This window comes from Hyaena hyaena, unplaced genomic scaffold (assembly GCF_003009895.1).
Source record: "Hyaena hyaena isolate Hyena2069 unplaced genomic scaffold, ASM300989v1 scaffold_1310, whole genome shotgun sequence".
In the NCBI taxonomy this organism is placed as follows: Eukaryota; Metazoa; Chordata; class Mammalia; order Carnivora; family Hyaenidae; genus Hyaena; species Hyaena hyaena.
The window spans coordinates 303,602-322,048 of NW_024081920.1; the positions used below are offsets into that span (position 1 = coordinate 303,602).

General features: G+C 39.3%; 1 protein-coding gene and 1 pseudogene across 1 annotated transcript; both read left to right on the forward strand.

Annotated features, from left to right (window-relative positions):
- On the forward strand, positions 1–944 carry LOC120224947 (olfactory receptor 51A4-like). The gene is given in 2 exon segments (XM_039223185.1): positions 1–370; positions 373–944. Coding segments are annotated over 2 exon segments (942 nt in total).
- A 14,196-nt stretch (positions 945–15,140) lies between these two features.
- On the forward strand, positions 15,141–16,079 carry LOC120224924 (annotated as a pseudogene).
- The last annotated feature ends 2,368 nt before the right edge of the window (positions 16,080–18,447 follow it).

The window sequence follows — 18,447 nt, forward strand, 5'->3', positions numbered from 1 at the left end:
ATGATGTCCATTATTAATACATCAGATGTTGAAATCACCACCTTCTTCTTGGTTGGGATGCCAGGGCTGGAATATGCACACATCTGGATCTCTGTCCCCATCTGCAGCATGTATCTTTTTGCTCTTCTGGGAAACTGCACCATTCTTTTGGTCACAAAGACAGAGCCTTCCCTGCATGAACCCATGTACTACTTCCTTTCTATGTTGGCCATGTCTGACATGGGCTTGTACTTCTCTTCTCTACCCACCACGTGGAGGATCTTCTTATTCAATGCCCCTGAAATTTCTGCCAATGCCTGTTTTGCCCAGGAATTCTTCATCCATGGTTTCACAGCAGTGGAATCCTCAGTGCTCCTGATCATGTCATTTGACCCTTCCTAGCCATCCACAGTCCTCTAAGATACAGCTCCATTCTTACTCCTATCAGAGTTGTCAAAATAGGAATAGTGATATCTGTTAAGGGTGTCCTCCTAGTGCTGCCCTTCCCATTGACTTTGAGAAGTTTGAAATATTGTAATAAAAGCCAACTATCTCATTCCTACTGTCTCCACCAGGATGTCATGAAGTTGACCTGCTCTGACAACCGAATTGACGTCATCTATGGCTTTTTTGGCGCACTGTGTCTTATGGTAGACTTTATGCTCATTGCTGTGTCTTACGGCCTGATCCTCAAGACTGTGTTGGGAATTGCATCCCGAAAGGAGCAGCTCAAGGCCCTCAATACTTGTATTTCACACATCTGTGCAGTGATCGTCTTCTATCTGCCCACCATCAACCTTTCCATTGTCCATCGCTTTGTCCGACATGTCTCACCTCTCTTCAATGTTCTCATGGCAAATGTTCTTTTACTTGTGCCTCCTACGATGAATCCCATTGTGTACTGTGTGAAAACTAAGAAAATTAGAGTGAGACTTTTAGCAAGATTATGTCAGAAGCATATATAATAGTCATATATTGTAGAAAACATATCTGAGAAATGTCTTGGATAAAAGATTAAAGGTGAGTTTAGAAAACCTAGTATTAGCCACAAATAAGCAATATATTTTTCTTGTTTTATCATCAGATTTATTTTATTCAAACTGGATACTGAGAAAGGACATAAAACAAGAAACAGGAAGTACATTTTCTGGGGTCTCTATCCCAGTTAACAAAAAATGAAAATAATGTCATCTCTGATAAAAGCAATAAATTACACTTAAGATAGTGTTTTGTCCTTCTACTGGAAGTGTACTTCTCATCCCCTATATTCATTCTATCTGTAACAACTTCTTTTTATTCTAGACCCAAATTATATCATAATTCTTCTCCTCATTATTTCCTTTTTAATCACTCTAGAATGTCATAAGAATTTCTTTGGTGAATTACTGCAATAATCTCTTTAGTTTCCAAATGTGTACTTTTCCTGCTTTCTAACTAATTTTCTATGCATGATGAAAGTTTTCTTTGGAGATTCCGGCAAGATGGTGGAGAAGTAGGAAGCTGCATACTTGCACTCACGCCCATACCTCACACGGAAAAGATTTGAAGACATCAGAAACCTTACGAAACCCGAGAGATTGGGAGAAAAAAGATGCAGAATCCACTGAGAAATCCTTCTAACGTGAGTGCGAATTGGGGGAGATAAAATCGGGCTGGGATCGGAGACTCCAGGGTCGGAGGCGATGGATGGGGGAATTCTCTGCGGGGAATGAGAGGGGGAAAAAGAGTCCGAAATAGAAAAACCTCCACACAGGGAAAAACCTCCGCTCGGGGCATAGAAACACTGTGAGTGCCAAATACCTGCACCCCAGGACCCCTAGCGCCAACTGGTCCCAGAGGAGGTGAGCTCGCGGACTGCTTCTTTGTGCTTATCTTGGCAGGCAGGACTTCTAAAATAGCGGCGCACCTGCCGCCATTGTCCTCCCGGTTAGCTTGGGCCCCTGGAATAGCCGCGCACAGGCACCGGGTATCCGCGCTCATGGCTCAATGGAACTCTAGAGGGAAGGCAAAGAGATAAAAACTGGCAGATTTGCCCACGAGTACGTGTTTCGGGTGATGAGCCATAGAGGGACCTGGTTTTCCTCACTCCAGTGGGCTCCGTGCACCTGGCAGGCAAGCCCCCACCCATGCTTGCCAGCCCGACCCATAGAAGGAAGCAGCAATTCTGACTCCACCCCCAGAGCTAGGCAGGAGGCCTGGAATTGCCCCAAGGGGATTGTCTGGGAAGTTGTGTCTAATTTCAGCAGGAAGTTCAGACTGGGATTTGGAGACTGTGACTGGCCTGGGTTGAAGAGTGTAACCAACTTTGGCTGTGCCCCCGGTACGGGGAGTTTACACGCCCAAAAAGCGAGGTGCAGCGCTTGGTTCAAGAAGGGACTGGAGCACCGTCACTCTCCTCCCCACAACCCTCAAGGCAGAAATCCTGCCTGACACATTGGATCACACCACACCCATCCCTGCTTGAGAACTGCTCTCCTCCCTTTTTTTTTTCCTTCTTTTTCTTTTTTTTTTTTCTTTTCTTTCTTTTTTCCCCAAAACACTGACCTGATTAACTCTGGTCACCGGCTTGCTGAAACAATCACATTTAGTCCATTCTGTAGATGTAAATTCTATACCGACCAACATTTTCATCTCTTTCTCTCAGGAGTAATTAGACTATATAGTTTCTCTGGATACCACCAGCATCCTTCTCTCACCTATCCAACCATAGTCCAGCTATTTGAAAAAAGCTTCTTATCCCTTGTGCCTGTTCATTCTATTTCCAATTTTGCCTCATCCCCACCCTGTCTTCTCTCTCTTTCTTTATGCTCTTCAACCAGCACTGCATACACATGGCTATTTAACTATAGCTGGGAAATCTGGTTAAATGCTTTAAACCGTTCTTTGTCCACCGGTTTTGTTCTTTTTTTCCTTTTCTTTTCTCCTTTTTGACCCTTTTATGTATTTTATACTCCCTATTATTCGCCCTCCCTCCTCCATCTTTTCTCTTAACTTTGTCGTTTTCCCACTCGCTTTGCATGTTAGCTGAATTAGCCTGTGCGTTTGTGTGCTCCTGCTCCCTGTGTGTTTGTCTGTCTTTTTTCTTTTCCTGGGCTACCTCAAGAAACTAGCCAGAGTACACAAGGTGGAGAGTCCCAAATATCACTACGAATAGGAAAATAAAATAACCAAGGTCCCAACAAGAGAGACCAAGAGATACCATTCAAAAAACACTCTCTGAAAGGATAGGCCCTGGACAGTCAAAGAGTCTTCTTGGATATAGCAGCGTTCATAGATACAGAGAGCATAACAGGTCTTTAAACCAACAAGAGCCGGAAAGCTAACTAAAATGACGAAACGAAAGACCTCTCCTCCAAAGAAACTCCAAGAAGAAATGACAGCTAATGAACTGCTCAAAACAGATATAAGCAGCATAACTGAACAAGATTTTAGAATAATAATGGTAAAATTAATAGCTGGGCTTGAAAAAAACATAGGGGACATCAAAGAAACTATGGCTAAAGACAGAATGGAAAATAAAAATAGGCATGAAGAATTAAAAAATGCGATAAATGAGATCCATAATAAATTAGAGGCCTCCAATGCACGGCTTGAAGAGGCAGAAAGGAGAATAAGTGATCTAGAAGACACCATTATAGAAAAACAAGAAGCTGACAAAAGAAGAGACAAACTGATCCAGGAACAGGAAAGAGGAGTTCGAGTGCTCAGCGATACGGTCAAACGCAACAATATCGGTATCATAGGAATCCCAGAAGAGGAAGAGAGAGGGAAAGGTGCTGAAGGAGTCCTGGAACAAATTATACCAGAGAACTTCCCCGACCTGGGGAAGGAAGTAAATGTGGAAATACAAGAGGCTCAGAGGACTCCCCTCAGGCGTAACTTGAATCGATCTTCTGCACGGCATATCATAGTAAAAATGGCAAAATACAAGGACAAAGAGAGAATTCTGAAAGCAGCTAGGGAGAAATGGGCCCTAACATACAAAGGGAAACCATTCAGAGTGATGACAGACCTATCTACTGAAACTTGGCAGGCTTGAAATGAATGGCAGGAGATCTTCAATGTGATAAACAGTAAAAATATGCAGCCAAGAATCCTCTATCCAGCAAGCCTGTCATTCAAAATAGAAGGAGACAGAAAAGTCTTTCCAAATAAACAGAAATGGAAAGAATTTGTCACCACTAAGCCAGCCCTACAAGAAATCCTGAGTGGGACACTCTGAGGGAAATGTTACAAGGAACCACCACAAGCATGAACCCCACAAAGGACACGACGACTCTAAACCCACATATTTCAATAATAACACTGAATGTAAATGAGCTGAATGCTTCAATCAAAAGACATAGGTTAGCAGAATGGATAAAAAAACAAAATGCATCTAGATGCTGTCTACAAGAAACTCATTTTAGACTGGAAGTCACCTTCAGATTAAAGTAAGGTGATGGAGAAATATATATCATGCTAGAGGAAATCAAAAGAAAGCCAGAGTAGCTATACTTATATCAGACAAACTGGACTTTAAATTAAAGACAATCACAAGAGATGAAGAAGGGCACTACATAATAATTACAGGGTCCATCCATCAGGAAGAACTAACAATCATAAATGTCTACGCACCGAATATGGGAGCACCTAAATATCTAAAACAATCACAAACAGAAACAAGCTTATAGATAAGAATGTGCTAATAGCAGGGGACTTTAATACTACGCTTACAGCAAGGATAGGTCAAGCAGACAGAAAATCACTAAAGAAATAATGGACTTGAAAGACACATTGAACTATATGGATCAGACAGATATATTTAGAACTTTACATCCTGAGGCCAGGGAATTCACTTTCTTTTCAAGTGCGCATGGCACAGTCTCCAAGATAGATCACTTACTGGGACTTAAAGCAGCCCTCAATAAATATAAAAGAATTGAGATCATACCATGCACACTGTCAGATCATAATGCTCTGAAACTTGAAATCATTCACAAGAAGAAGTCTGGAAAACCTCCAAAAACATGGAGGTTAAAAACCACCCTACTAAAGAATGAATGGGCCAATCAGGCAGTTAGAGATGATATTTAAAAATATATGGAAACAAATGTAAATGAAAACACAACAATTCAAACTCTATGGGATGCGGCAAAAGCAGTCCTAAGAGGAAAGTACATTGCTCTCCAGGCCTATTACAAGAGATTAGAAAAAGCGCAAGTCCAAAATCTAACAGCTCACGGAAAGGAACTAGAGTCAGAGCAACAAGAACGCCCTAAACCCAGTAGAAGAAGAGAAATAGTAAAAATTAGGGCAGAAATAAACAACTTAGAGACCAAAGAAACAATTGAACAGATCTATGAAACCAAGAGTTGGTTTTTTGAAAAAGTAAACAAAATTGACAAACATCTAGCCAGGTTTCTCAAAAAGAAAAGAGAGAGCACTCAAATAGACAAAATCATGAATGAAAATGGACTTATTACAACCAATCCCTCAGAAATACAAGCAATTATCAGGGAACACTATGAAAAATCATATGCCAACAAATTGGACAACTTAGAAGAAATGGACAAATTCCTAAACACACATTCACTACCAAAATTCACACAGGAAGAAATAGAAAACCTGAACAACCCATAACGAGTGAAGAAACTGAATCAGTGATCAAAAATCTCCCAACAAATAAGAGCCCTGGACCTGACGGCTTCCCTGGGGAATACTACCAAACATTTAAAACAGAATTAATCCCAATTCTTCTCAAGCTATTCCAAAAAATAGAAATCGAAGGTAAACTCCCAGACTTGTTTTATGAAGCCAGCATCACTCTGATTCCCAAGCCAGACAGAGAATCAGCAAAAAAAGAGAACGACAGACCAATATCCTTGATGAATATGGATGCAAAAATCCTCAACAAGACCCTTGCAAATCGAATTCAGCAGCACATAAAAAGAATCATCCACCAAGATCAAGTGGGACTCATTCCTGGATTACAGAGCTGGTTCAACATCGCAAATCAATCAATGTGATACATCACATCAACAAAAGAAAAGATAAAAAACCATATGATCCTGTCAATAGATGCAGAAAAAGCGTTTGACAAAATACAGCATCCCTTCTTACCCTTCTTAATAAGGACTCTAGAGAAAGTCAGGACAGAAGGAACCTACTTAAACATCATCAAAGCCATCTATGAGAAGCCCTCAGCTAATATCATCCTCATCAGGGAAAAACTGAGATCTTTTCCCCTGAGATCAGGAACACGACAGGGATGTCCACTCTCACCATTGTTGTTTAACATAGTGCTGGAAGTCCTAGCATCAGCGATCAGACAACAAAAGGAAATCAAAGGCATCAGAATTGGCAAAGAGGAAGTCAAACTTTCACTCTTTGCAGGCGACATGATACTTTACATAGAAAACCCGATAGACTCCACCAGAAGCCTACTAGAACTGATCCAAGAATTCAGCCAAGTTACAGAGTACAGAATCAACGTACAGAAATCGGTTGCATTTTTATACACCAATAATGAAGCAACAGAAAGAGAAATCAAGAAACTGATCCCATTCACAGTTGCACAAAAAAACCATAAAATACCTCGGAATAAACCTAACCAAGGATACAAGAGATCTGTATGATGAAAACTATAGAAAACTTATGAAGGAAATTGAAGAAGACACAAAGAAATGGAAAAACATTCCATGCTCATGGATAGGAAGAATAAATATAGTTAAGATGTCATTACTACCTAAAGCACTCTACACATTCAATGCAATTCCAATCAAAATTGCACCAGCATACTTCTCAAAACTAGAACAAACTATCCAAAAATTTGTATGGAACCACAAAAGACCCCGAATAGCCAAAGTAATACTGAAAAATAAAACCAAAACGGGAGGTATCACCATCCCAGACTTCAGCCTCTACTACAAAGCTGTCATCCTCAAGACAGTATGGTATTGGCACAAAAACAGACACATAGACCAATGGAACAGAATTGAGAACTCAGAAGTGGACCCAAAAGTATACAGCCAACTGATCTTTGACAAAGCAGGAAAGAATATCCAATGGAAAAAAGACAGCCTTTTTAACAGATGGTGTTGGGAGAACTGGACAGCAACATGCAGAAGAATGAAACTAGATCATTTTCTCACACCATGCACAAAAATCAACTCAAAATGGATAAAGGACCTGAACGTGAGACAGGAAACTATCAACACCCTAGAGGAGAAAGCAGGAAACAACCTCCTTGACCTCCACCGCAGCAACTTCTTACTTGACACATCCCCAAAAGCAAGGGAATCAAGAGCAAAAATAAACTGTTGGGACCTCATCAAGATTAAAAGCTTCTGCACAGCCAAGGAAACAACCCAGAAAATTAATAGGCAACCAACGGAATGGGAAAAGATAGTTGCAAATGACATATCAGATAAAGGGTTAATATCCAGAATCTATAAGGAACTCACCAAACTACACGCCCGAAAAACAAACAACCCAGTGAAGAAATGGGCAGAAGATATGAACAGACACTTCTCCAAAGAGGACATCCAGATGGCCAACAGACACATGAAACGATGCTCAGCATCCCTCCTCATCAGGGAAATACAAATCAAAACCACACTGAGATACCACCTCACGCCAGTCAGAGTGGCTAAAATGAGCAAATCAGAGAACTCTAGATGCTGGCGAGGATGTGGAGAAACGGGCACCCTCCTACACTGTTGGTGGGAATGTAAACTGGTACAGCCCCTCTGGAAAACAGTGTGGAGGTTCCTCAGGAAACTAACAATAGAACTCCCCTATGACCCAGCAATAGCACTGCTAGGAATTTACCCAAGGAATACAGAAATGCTGTTGCATAGGAGCACATGTACCCCAATGTTCATAGCAGCGCTCTCAACAATAGCTAAAACATGGAAAGAGCCTAAGTGTCCATCAACGGACGAATGGATCAAGAAGATGTGGTTTATCTATACCATGGAATACTACATGGCAATGAGAAACAATGAAATCTGGCCATGTGTAGCAACATGGATGGACCTTGAGGGTGTTATGCTGAGTGAAATCAGTCAGGCAGAGAAGGACAGATACCATATGTTTTCACGTATAGGAGGATTAGGCGGAACTTAACTGAGGACCATGGGGAGAAGAAGGGGGGAAATGGTGGGGGAAAGGGAGAGAGGTAAACCATGAGAGACTCTTGAATGCTGAGAAACAAACTGAGGACTGATGGATGTGGGGGTGGAGGGGGGAGATGGGCATGGAGGAGGGCACTTGTGGGGATGAGCACCTGGTGTTATATGGAAACCAACTTGACAATAAACTATTTGTAAGAAAGAAAAAAAAGAAAGTTTTCTTTTTAAAAAATATTGAATGATGTACTGTCTCTTCTAAATATGTACTCTAAATTCTTTGGGATTCGAATTAAAGCAATATATACATACTAAAAGCTATATATGTCCTTGGCCCTCTGTATCTCCCTAACATTATCAGATAAACTATAGCTATACTGCCCTTCTGATAATTTGTTGAATATACCAATATTTTTCTTTCGTTTAAGTTTTCACATCTGGCCCTGATTCCTAGATTTAATGCCGTCAATTTCATTTGATTCTTTAGTATTCACTTTTTTAAAGTTTCAATATAATTTCATCATAGATTACCTAAACATTCAATTCAAAGTATGACCTTCTTTTTAGAAAATCTTTGTAATGGGACGCCTTGATAGCTCACTTGATAGAATATCACTCTTTTTTTTTTTTTTCTAGGAGAGAGAGAGAGAGACAGCGTGAACAGGGGAGGGTCAGAGAGAGAGGGAGTCACAGACTGAAACAGGCTCCAGGCGCTGAGCTGGCAGTCAACACAGAGCCCGATGCGGGGCCCGAACCCACGAACCGCGAGATCATGACCTAAGCGAAAGTCGGACGCCCAACCGACTAAGCCATCCAGGCGCCCCGAATATCACTCTTAATTGTAGGGTCATGAGTTCAAGCCTCACATTGGGTATGGATTCTACTTTAAACAAATCTTTTTATTGCTTGTTTACTCTTTATTCTTCATGACACTTATAATTATGATTTTCAATTACAGATATAGCTTTGTTTTTTTTTAATTTCTACTTTCTAAATAGAGTATGCTATCAATTGGGAGAAAGACCATATCTATTTTCTTTATGTCTCTGTGCCTAATATCTAGGATATTTCTGCCACAGAATAGATTTCCAGTAAATAATTGTTAACAACTGAATGTGGAAATGAGGCCATCTTTTATAAGGAAAATTATTTGTTGAAGAGTTCAAAAATACTCATTACGGTTGGATATACTTTCCTAAGTTGTTTATTTCAAAAGTAGGCATGTCTTGATTTGTATTCCCCTAATGATGAGTGACACTGAGCATCGTTTCATGTGTCTGTTGGCCATCTGGATGTCTTCTTTGGAGAAGTGTCTGTTCATGTCTTCTGCCCATTTCTTCACTGGATTATTTGTTTTTTGGGTGTGGAGTTTGGTGAATTCCTTATAGATTTTGGATACTAGCCCTTTATCTGATATGTCATTTGCAACTATCTTTTCCCATTCCATTGGTTGTCTACCTTTGCCCTGCAGAAGCTTTTTATCTTGATGATAAAGATAAATAGTTCATTTTTGCTCTTGATTCCCTTGCCTTTGGGGATGTGTCAAGTAAGAAATAGCTGCATGAGGTCAAGGTCAAGAATGTTTCCTGCTTTCTCCTCTAGGGTTTTGATAATTTCCTCTCTCACATTCAGGTCACTTATCCATTTTGAGTTTTATTTTGTGCATGGTGTGAGACACTGAGATAACACCTCATACCAGTAAGAGTGGCTAAAATGAACAAATCAAAATACTATAGATGCTGGCAAGGATGTCGAAAAATGGGCACCCTCCTACACTGTTGGTGGGAATGTAAACTGGTATAGTCCCTCTGGAAAACAGTGTGGAAGTTCCTTAAAAACTTAACAATAGAACTCCCCTATGACCCAGCAATAACACTGCTAGGAATTTACACAAGGGATATAGGAGTGCTGTGCATAGGGGCACATGTACCCCAATCTTCATAGTAGCACTTTCAACAATAGCCATATCATGGAAAGAGCCTAAGTGCCCATCAACTGACAAATGGATCAAGAAGATGTGATTTATCTATACAATGGAATACTACATGGCAATGAGAAACAATGAAATCTGGCCATTTGTAGCAATGTGGAGGAACTTGAGAGTGTTATACTGAGTGAAATAAGTCAGGCAAAGAAAGACAGACACCATATGTTTTCACTTTTAAGTGGATCAGGAGAAACTTAACAGAGGACTATTGGGGAGGAGAAGGGGAAAAATAGTTGGGGAGAGGGAGGGAGGCAAACCATGAGAGACTCTTGAATACTGAGAACAAACTGAGGGCTGATCAGGGTGGGGGAGAGGGGAAGTAGGGTGATAGGCATGGAGGAGGGCACTTGTTGGGATGAGCACTGGGTGTTATATGGAAACCAACTTGACAATAAATTATGAAAGAAAAAATTTTTTAAATAAATAGATAAAAAGAAAAAATTAAACAACAACAAACAAAGTAGGCATGTCACAGATGTTCACAGATTTTGAAAGTAGGAAAAAATAATATGTTATTAGGGAGGAATTTTTGTCTTGGGTTTGATGGGTGACAATAATCCAAATTCTCTCCCTAATATGACCTTAAAACCTTGTGGGTCATAGAACAAGTTTCTTACATTTTCTTGTGCCCTCTCATTGACCCACGTCCTCTCCACAAACCACACCAGTTCTAATCTGCACTTTTATCCTCAGGTAAATCAAGAGACAATTTACAGCACTGACAAATGCTTAAGAATAATAATCAGCCTGTAAGCGGATAGTATCTCACACTTAATTAAGATCTTTCACAGATATAAGCCTTGCATTTGAAATGGTAATACATACAAAATATACTTCAAGATATTTTTAGGCACACTTTCTACTTTGATTCTCACAATTTTATAGATCATTCTTCCTATTTTTTCAGTTGAAGAGATCGAGGCTTTGAGAAACTGTCTTATTGAATTCCACACAGACAGGGAATCAAAAACTGGAGTCACACCTTATCATTTATACCCCAGGATAGTACTATTGGGCTACCTTTTAGCTTTCACATTCAGCATAGCATATGTTTCCACAAGGCTATCATCAGATCAGGGTGCTATGTACTTCTGTGTCTGAGGTGCATAATTTTCCATAATCTCACAGATGCAGCCATGGGCACTGAGGGCTGTAGTACAACAAAGCACAGATTGGACATACTTCATTAATTATAAGAAACGGAAGCTCATATTTTTCCAGTGTGAAGATAAGCAGCACAAAATGAAGCCTTCGACACTTAATAAGAGGAAGGATAATAAAATGGATTTGAAGGGTATTAAGTTCCCATGAGTATTGTACAGGGACGTCACTCGCAGCATTGTCAAAGTGACTCTAGGTTTCAAGGTTGTTTTTGACCTCTTTAACAAAATAAAACAAGCAAGGTAAAACTACAAAAATTCCAGTAGGGGTGTGGGGACTTTATGGTCACCATGATTATTTTCACATGTTCCTGGAGGAATGAAAGCAAACTCTGGGCCTCCTAAAACAATGGTTCCCAACTGGAAATAATTTAGCCACCAGGAGACAGTTAGCAATATCTGGAAACATTTTTAGTTGTTGCATCTTGGGAAGTGAGGTGCGTTATCAACAACTACAGGGTAAAGATTCAGGATGGTCATGTGCCATCCTACATGACACAGTCTCCAATGCATAGTACAGTTGCCTACAAAAAGTAACTATCCAAGCCCAAATATCATAGTGTCAAAGATTAGAAACCCTCGTCCTAATGTAATTGTCTAACAAGAAATGGTTAACCCCATGGTTATCCAGATTGCCTTGAGCTAAACTACACTTGGAGGATACTTTGCTGTCATAGAAGTCCGTCAGAAAGACACTTAGTGGAAAACTGGTAGAAAACTTCTGGTAAAGTAAAAAAAAAAATCCACTTCTAAGATTCTAAAAACACTCTTCCTTTACAAGAAGAAATAGCAAAGACATATGGAATGCATATAAAACTTACCAGGGGACAATAGTTTAAAGATTTCTTTTAAATTATGTTTTATACTTTGTTATTTTTGTTATATTTTTCTATTGGATACTGGCCAATTGTGAGAGATTTGGGGAACACATCGCAAGGGATGGTACATTGTATAAAATTAAAGGAGCAAAAGTTGCCATTATTTTCTAGATGTACAATGTCTGAAAATCAGCCAGAGAGAACATGTGATATTGGAGTTACATTAGCATATGAGCATAATTTTCAAAGTAGATGACTATTTGCCTGTGTAGCCTAAACATCTTAGTTTTATGAGGGCCCTTTCTTTAGCATGTTTCCCATAACAATGATGTCATAAATGAAGACCTCAGGTAAACTGGAAGCCTACTCCTTTCCAGACTTTTTAATCCTTATGTGCAGAAGCAAGTGCCTGATTGCCTCAAATCAGACACCACTGATTGTAAATTTCATTCCAATTTCAGAAATCTTAAAATGTAAAGAATAATATGTAAAGTATATGCATCTTGGAATGCAAAAAATACAGTATCATTTACACATGGAAGTTATTCCTGGTCATTATGTTTAAGGACATTTTCAGAATTATGAGGGGTCTGTAAATCTTAAATTCATCAATGGCAAGAGACTCAGAAATAAATGCCTCCATTTCTTGCACATACTTAGAAAATAGCTTCTTTGTGATATTCTGTCTCTCTTTTTCTGTTTTTTTTCCTCTCACACACACTCTATTTCTATTTCTACATGACCGTTTCTCAACTACAGTATTTTTTCATGAGATTCTTCAATTTTCAGTTGGAGATGCTCTTCATTTTTCTTTTGCCATCTCATGCCATTTGGTAAGTTGTTGATCATAGAAACAGTTCAGGATTCTCATTATAACTGCCTATTAGAGTTCTCAGTGAAGGCATACATATTTAATTATGTTCCATTATTTTATTCAAAAGCCATTTTAAAATATCTACTTTGTTTCAGTCACTTTACTACATGTTTATGAAAAAATTATTAATGCAATGAGAAAACACTCTTTAATGTGTTTCTTTTAATTGAGTGTAATCAGCAAAGTGAATTTAATTGGAGTACAAGTACTGTCAGTTGGTTTTCTTTTTTTGTAAGGCAAGTCTCTCACTTAAGTTTGGTTGCCCAGGAAACCACTTCAAATACAGGACTTTGGATAAATTATTGTACCTCTCTAAGACTTGTTTTCTTATCTATAAAATGGGTAAAATTATATCATAACAACATTAAGTCAGAAAATCTAACTAAATCATTTAGGAGAGTGTTTTTTTATTATATACCAGTTAAAAATAATAGATATCAAATAAAATAATTTAATATAAGGGACTTATCATATACATTTAAATTAAATCCCAATAATCCCTACTTCTAAAAAACCAGTCTTCGAGACAATGGTGATCCCAAGGCCAGAATACAAATGGCCAGCCAGTCTATTGTCATAAGATAATTTTAGCCAAATCTTGTAATCAGAAAATCAAGTAAGTTCTACGGTTCAGATGAGGAGTTTCAGAAGGTGGGTAAACTAAATAAATGGTGGATAGCATGTACTTATTTTCAGTCTTAGCTTTTCTCTTATGTTCTAAACACTCATTCTTAATAAGCCATGGGGCTCCAAGAAAACCAGTTCCTTGGACAGTACTATGAATGTTCACCCAATTAGAGGTTGGGAAGAAGAGCAAAATCTAGCAAAGAAGCAGCCTGTATGATACAGAAACACTAAGAGATTATACTTTTTAAAATCCAAGGTTCTACTGAATACTCTCAATAGTCTTGGAAAACTCTAAGAATCAACCCTTACAGGTAATTAAAAATGAGGGAGATTGTGTGAATGATTGCATGGAGAGTCATTAAGACTGATAATTAAGAAAATGGGAGGCAAAACTTCATAAAGATAATGACTTTGAAAAAGACACTTTTTTGGACAAATGACCAAGGAGCTGTGTTTTCATATGTTAACAAGCACAAATATTTGTTATTAAGGAGCACCAACTGAGTAATCTAAAAAGCAAACAAACAAATCCAAATGATCAAAATTCATGTGTACATTATTTCAAAAGATAGATGAGGTTTAGTCTAAAAAGAGATAACTAATGGAAGAAATCATTAAGGTCTTCAACTTTGGAGACTTACATTCAATTTAAATAAATAATTATGAAGCTGCAACTATGTTTCACTAGTGAAAAAAAAAAAAGCTAAGCACTGGAAATGCAGTAGTGAATAGTGTGCCCCTGATTCCCTACCATTATATTCTAGCAGTGGGATAAGATAGACATCAATCAATAATGGGAGAAACAATAAATAAGCTACTTTTTGTAAGTAGAATTAGATTGTGTACCTGAAGAGGGAAAAAAAGGTTTAGAAACACTTATAAACTCAATTCAAGGAAGAAAAACAATCTGAGTATTCAACAAAGAAGTAGAAAGTTTTGGGTAGTAGCTATGATACTGGGAATGAGTTAGAATATGTTAGCTGCCGGTGACCTATTGATTGAGAGTGGCCCTGCTCAGTCAGGAGAGTACAACTACTTATTTTCTAAAGTCCCTTTGAACTCTAAGATTATACAGTTATGAACTCGCAGTTATGCCATTACTCCAAATGTTTATCCTATTAAGGTACATATGTTTGAATATAAGTATGGGATAACTTATAAATCCCTCCCACTTCCATCCGCATTAACCTTTGCTTTTCTGGTCAAGGTTTTGTTTTATAAAACTGAGATAAGAGAACCATAAAATTGGAGCACTGATTTTATGAGCTTTGCCTGCCTGAAATCAAAGGATTGTCTGAGACTGTTACATGTGCAGGGCCCAAACTGATTGTCACTTTAATAAAACTGAAACTTCTGGATGAAGGAGCAAATCAGATGCTTCATGTTTGTTTCTGTTTGACTTCTCTTACAGCCTGAACTGGTAAGGGGGACACAAAATATTTACCTTAGGAAGTCTCTGGCAGTTCTCTTAGTATCTGTGACCTAAAGGGATTGTACCAAAAGGGACATCTGACATAACTTCACTTAAGAAATTTTCCAGCTGTCCTGAGGCAAGCACCAGGTTCAGTATCTTTCCATGTTGTCATGTCTTCTCTTAACAACACAAACACTGAAGTTCTTAGATTCTTCCTTATTGGGATCCCTGGACTGGAGAAGAGTCACATCTGGATATCAATTTCTTTCTCATCTGTGTACCTTCTTTCTCCTCTGGGAAACTGTACCATTCTCTTTTTTATCAAGACAGAGCCAAGCCACCATGAACCCATGTACTATTTCTTTTCTATGCTCTCCATCTCTGATTTAGAGTTGTCCCTCTCTTCCCTAACCACCACTTTGGGACTATTCCTATTTGCTGTCCATGAAGTTTATGCCACTGCATGCTATGCCCAGGAGTTCTGTATCCATCTATTCACACTTACTGTATCCATCTATTCACATCTGTACTATCTGCAATGGCATTTGGCTGATATGCGGCCATCCACAATCCTCTGAGATAAGGCACAATCTTAACTAGGGCCTGGGTCATCAAAACAGGGGTCTTACTGACTTCCAAAAATGTTACGTTGATCCTTCCATTGCTTTTTCTGCTCCAACGCCTGGCATACTGTCATCAAAACCTGCTCTCACACTCCTACTGTCTCCACCAAGATGTCATGAAGCTGGCATGCTCGGACAATAGTGTCAATGTTGTCTATGGACTCTGTGCTACCCTTTCTACTATTCTGGATTTGTTGTTTATTACTTTCTCCTACATAATGAACTTAAAGACAGTATTGGGCATTGTAACCCCCAAAGAACAATTCAACAATACCTGCATCTCTCATATATGTGCTGTGCTTATCTTCTGTGTGCGTATGCTGAATGCACCACCGCTTTCCCCAAAATGTGTCCCCTATGTTTTACATCCTCATGGCTGATGTTTTCCTGTTGGTGCCACCCCTAATGAATCCTTTTATGTACTGTGTGAAGACCCATCAAATCTGAGAAAAGATTATAGGGAAACTTTGCTCAAAAAGAAGTTGATCAGAGGCATCTGGGTGGCTCAGTTTGTTGAGCGTGGGACTCATGATCTCTGCTCAGGTCATGATGTCACGGTTCATGGGACTGAGCTCCACATCTTGCTGGAGCTGATACTTTGGAATCTGCTTTCTCTGCCTCTCCCGCTCTCTGCCCCTCCCCCACTCCCACTTGTGTTCTCTCTCTCTCAAATAAATAAACTAAAAAAAAAGTTGGTCGAAGGAAAGACAAACAGAATACATGTATAACTGATAACTAAATGAATTTAGAATGTGTAACTGGAAGAAAGCATGATTACTAGAACGGCTTTGGGTTTATAGTCAGAACTCACAGAATAAATGGGTTTTGATACTCAGAACCCTTAGTATCCTCAGGATCCCTGAGATCTTGAGAAAATTACTTCAGCCCTCTGATTTTCAGATTGAACAGCTAAACATTTGATCTTTAACTGAAGACTGTCATCTTCTGCTTCCTGCTTTTTGGAATATATGCACGTAAAATAATAGGAGAAAAGTAGTTCTGTCAATGCTTGTGTTAAAAAATAAAGCATAGTTTCCAAACTTTGTTTCACATTCCTAGCTAATAAATGGCTATTAAGAGAAAGGCTGACATGCTTCTTCTGTTTTTCTTAAGGTTCATGATGATGCAGTGGTTGATCCAAGTCCTGAATGCCAGAGCCCCTTATACACATTCACTAATTTTAAAGTTTTTGTATCAACAGCATATCTGGATGTAAATTCAAACTAGGAATCTGTTTTTCTAGAATCATATGATATTATTACAAAGGGCATTTAAAAAAAAGAACCTGCAATGACCATATCTCCATTATTTATTTTATAGAAGTTTGTAAAACTAAAATAATAAACATAAATTCTCTTTTCATTTGTGCAAAATCATATCTGGCAATAACTTCTTAAATCTTGTCCCCATATATATTTTACTCCCATTTCTTTGAATCAGCTAATTATAATCATGTATAAAAGGAGCATCTTTTTATGATTTAAAAGTAATTTAATGAAATCATTTGGAGCTGGGGCAGATGGCAGAGTAGCAGCACCCTAAGCATACCGTGCCCCACTTTTACAAGCAGACATCACTCACATTGATGTAAATAAACTGAAAGAGCAATCTACAGACTGGCAGGACAAACTCCACAACGAAATGTAAAGAAGCCACAAGTGAGAGATTCCAAGGGCAGAAAAGCACTCAGGAGCTGCCCTAAGGAGGGAGAGAGCTGCGGGGTGCGGGGTGGTGCGGGGTGATGCGGGGGAAGAGAAACGGTCCCTCTCACCAGCCAGCCTACAAGGGGAAGACGAATTGCCATAATGCTTGGCTTTGAAAACCTGAGGGGGTGAATTCCACGAATTTGTATAACAGCCTGACTTGTAGCCTGGAGTTTTAAAAGTCAACTGACTCAGCACTGGGTGCACCAGGATGGCAGTCAAGTGATACCAGGGTCCCAGCCCTTAAAGAGACAGCAGCCTGTAGAGAGGCCACATAGAGGAGCAGTTCACACAATGCATGGGGCAGATGGGAGGATGATTGGTTTATACGGGTTTCAGAATGTGTTGGGGGACTTCATTAGGACCAAAAGAGCTAGTAGATGCCTTTTCCTGACCTTGTCCTCCAGCATTAACCGAAGGCCACCTGTCAGAGGCTGTGCTGCACAAACACTTGTTACCTAACCTGCTAGCAGGGTGCCCTATCACCAATTTCTCCTGAGGATTCTCCCACAGCAAGCCTGCCAACTTCAGCCCCTGGACTCAGGGAAGATTTAGTTAATGTGGCCTGTGTGTGCACACTACCCAGCTGCCATGCTTTGGGGGATCCAACCTAGGAATAGCCACTTGGTTCAATTTTGTTAACACCACCACACTGCCCCTGAGTTCCTCTGTGGTCACACTTCCTCAAAGTTGGCCTGCCTGCATGCCACTAACACTACAGTGAACAAACACGGCCCACAACAGGCAGAGAGTCAGTGCAGAAAACTGCACTAAAAGGAAAAGTGACTCAGATACAAGAGCAGGGCACAAACAACACACATAAAAGATTCCTCTAAAGTGCCAGACTGTTGCACACTGCATGAGAATCCAGGATCTACTCTCCATAAAATCACTGTTTTTAAGAGCAGAAGACATAGCGGACTTTCCTAACACACTGAAACAGACATGGACAGGAAGAATCACAGAAGAAGATGTGAGCAAAACAGAAATAAGTAATACACCTGATACAGAATTTAAAGTAATGATCATTAAGGTACCAGACTTGAGAAAGAGTAAAAAATAACATCAGAGATGAAGAACTCAATAATGAAATTAAAAATATACTAAAAGGAATAAATAGTAGGCTATAGGAAGCAGAGGAATGTATAAAT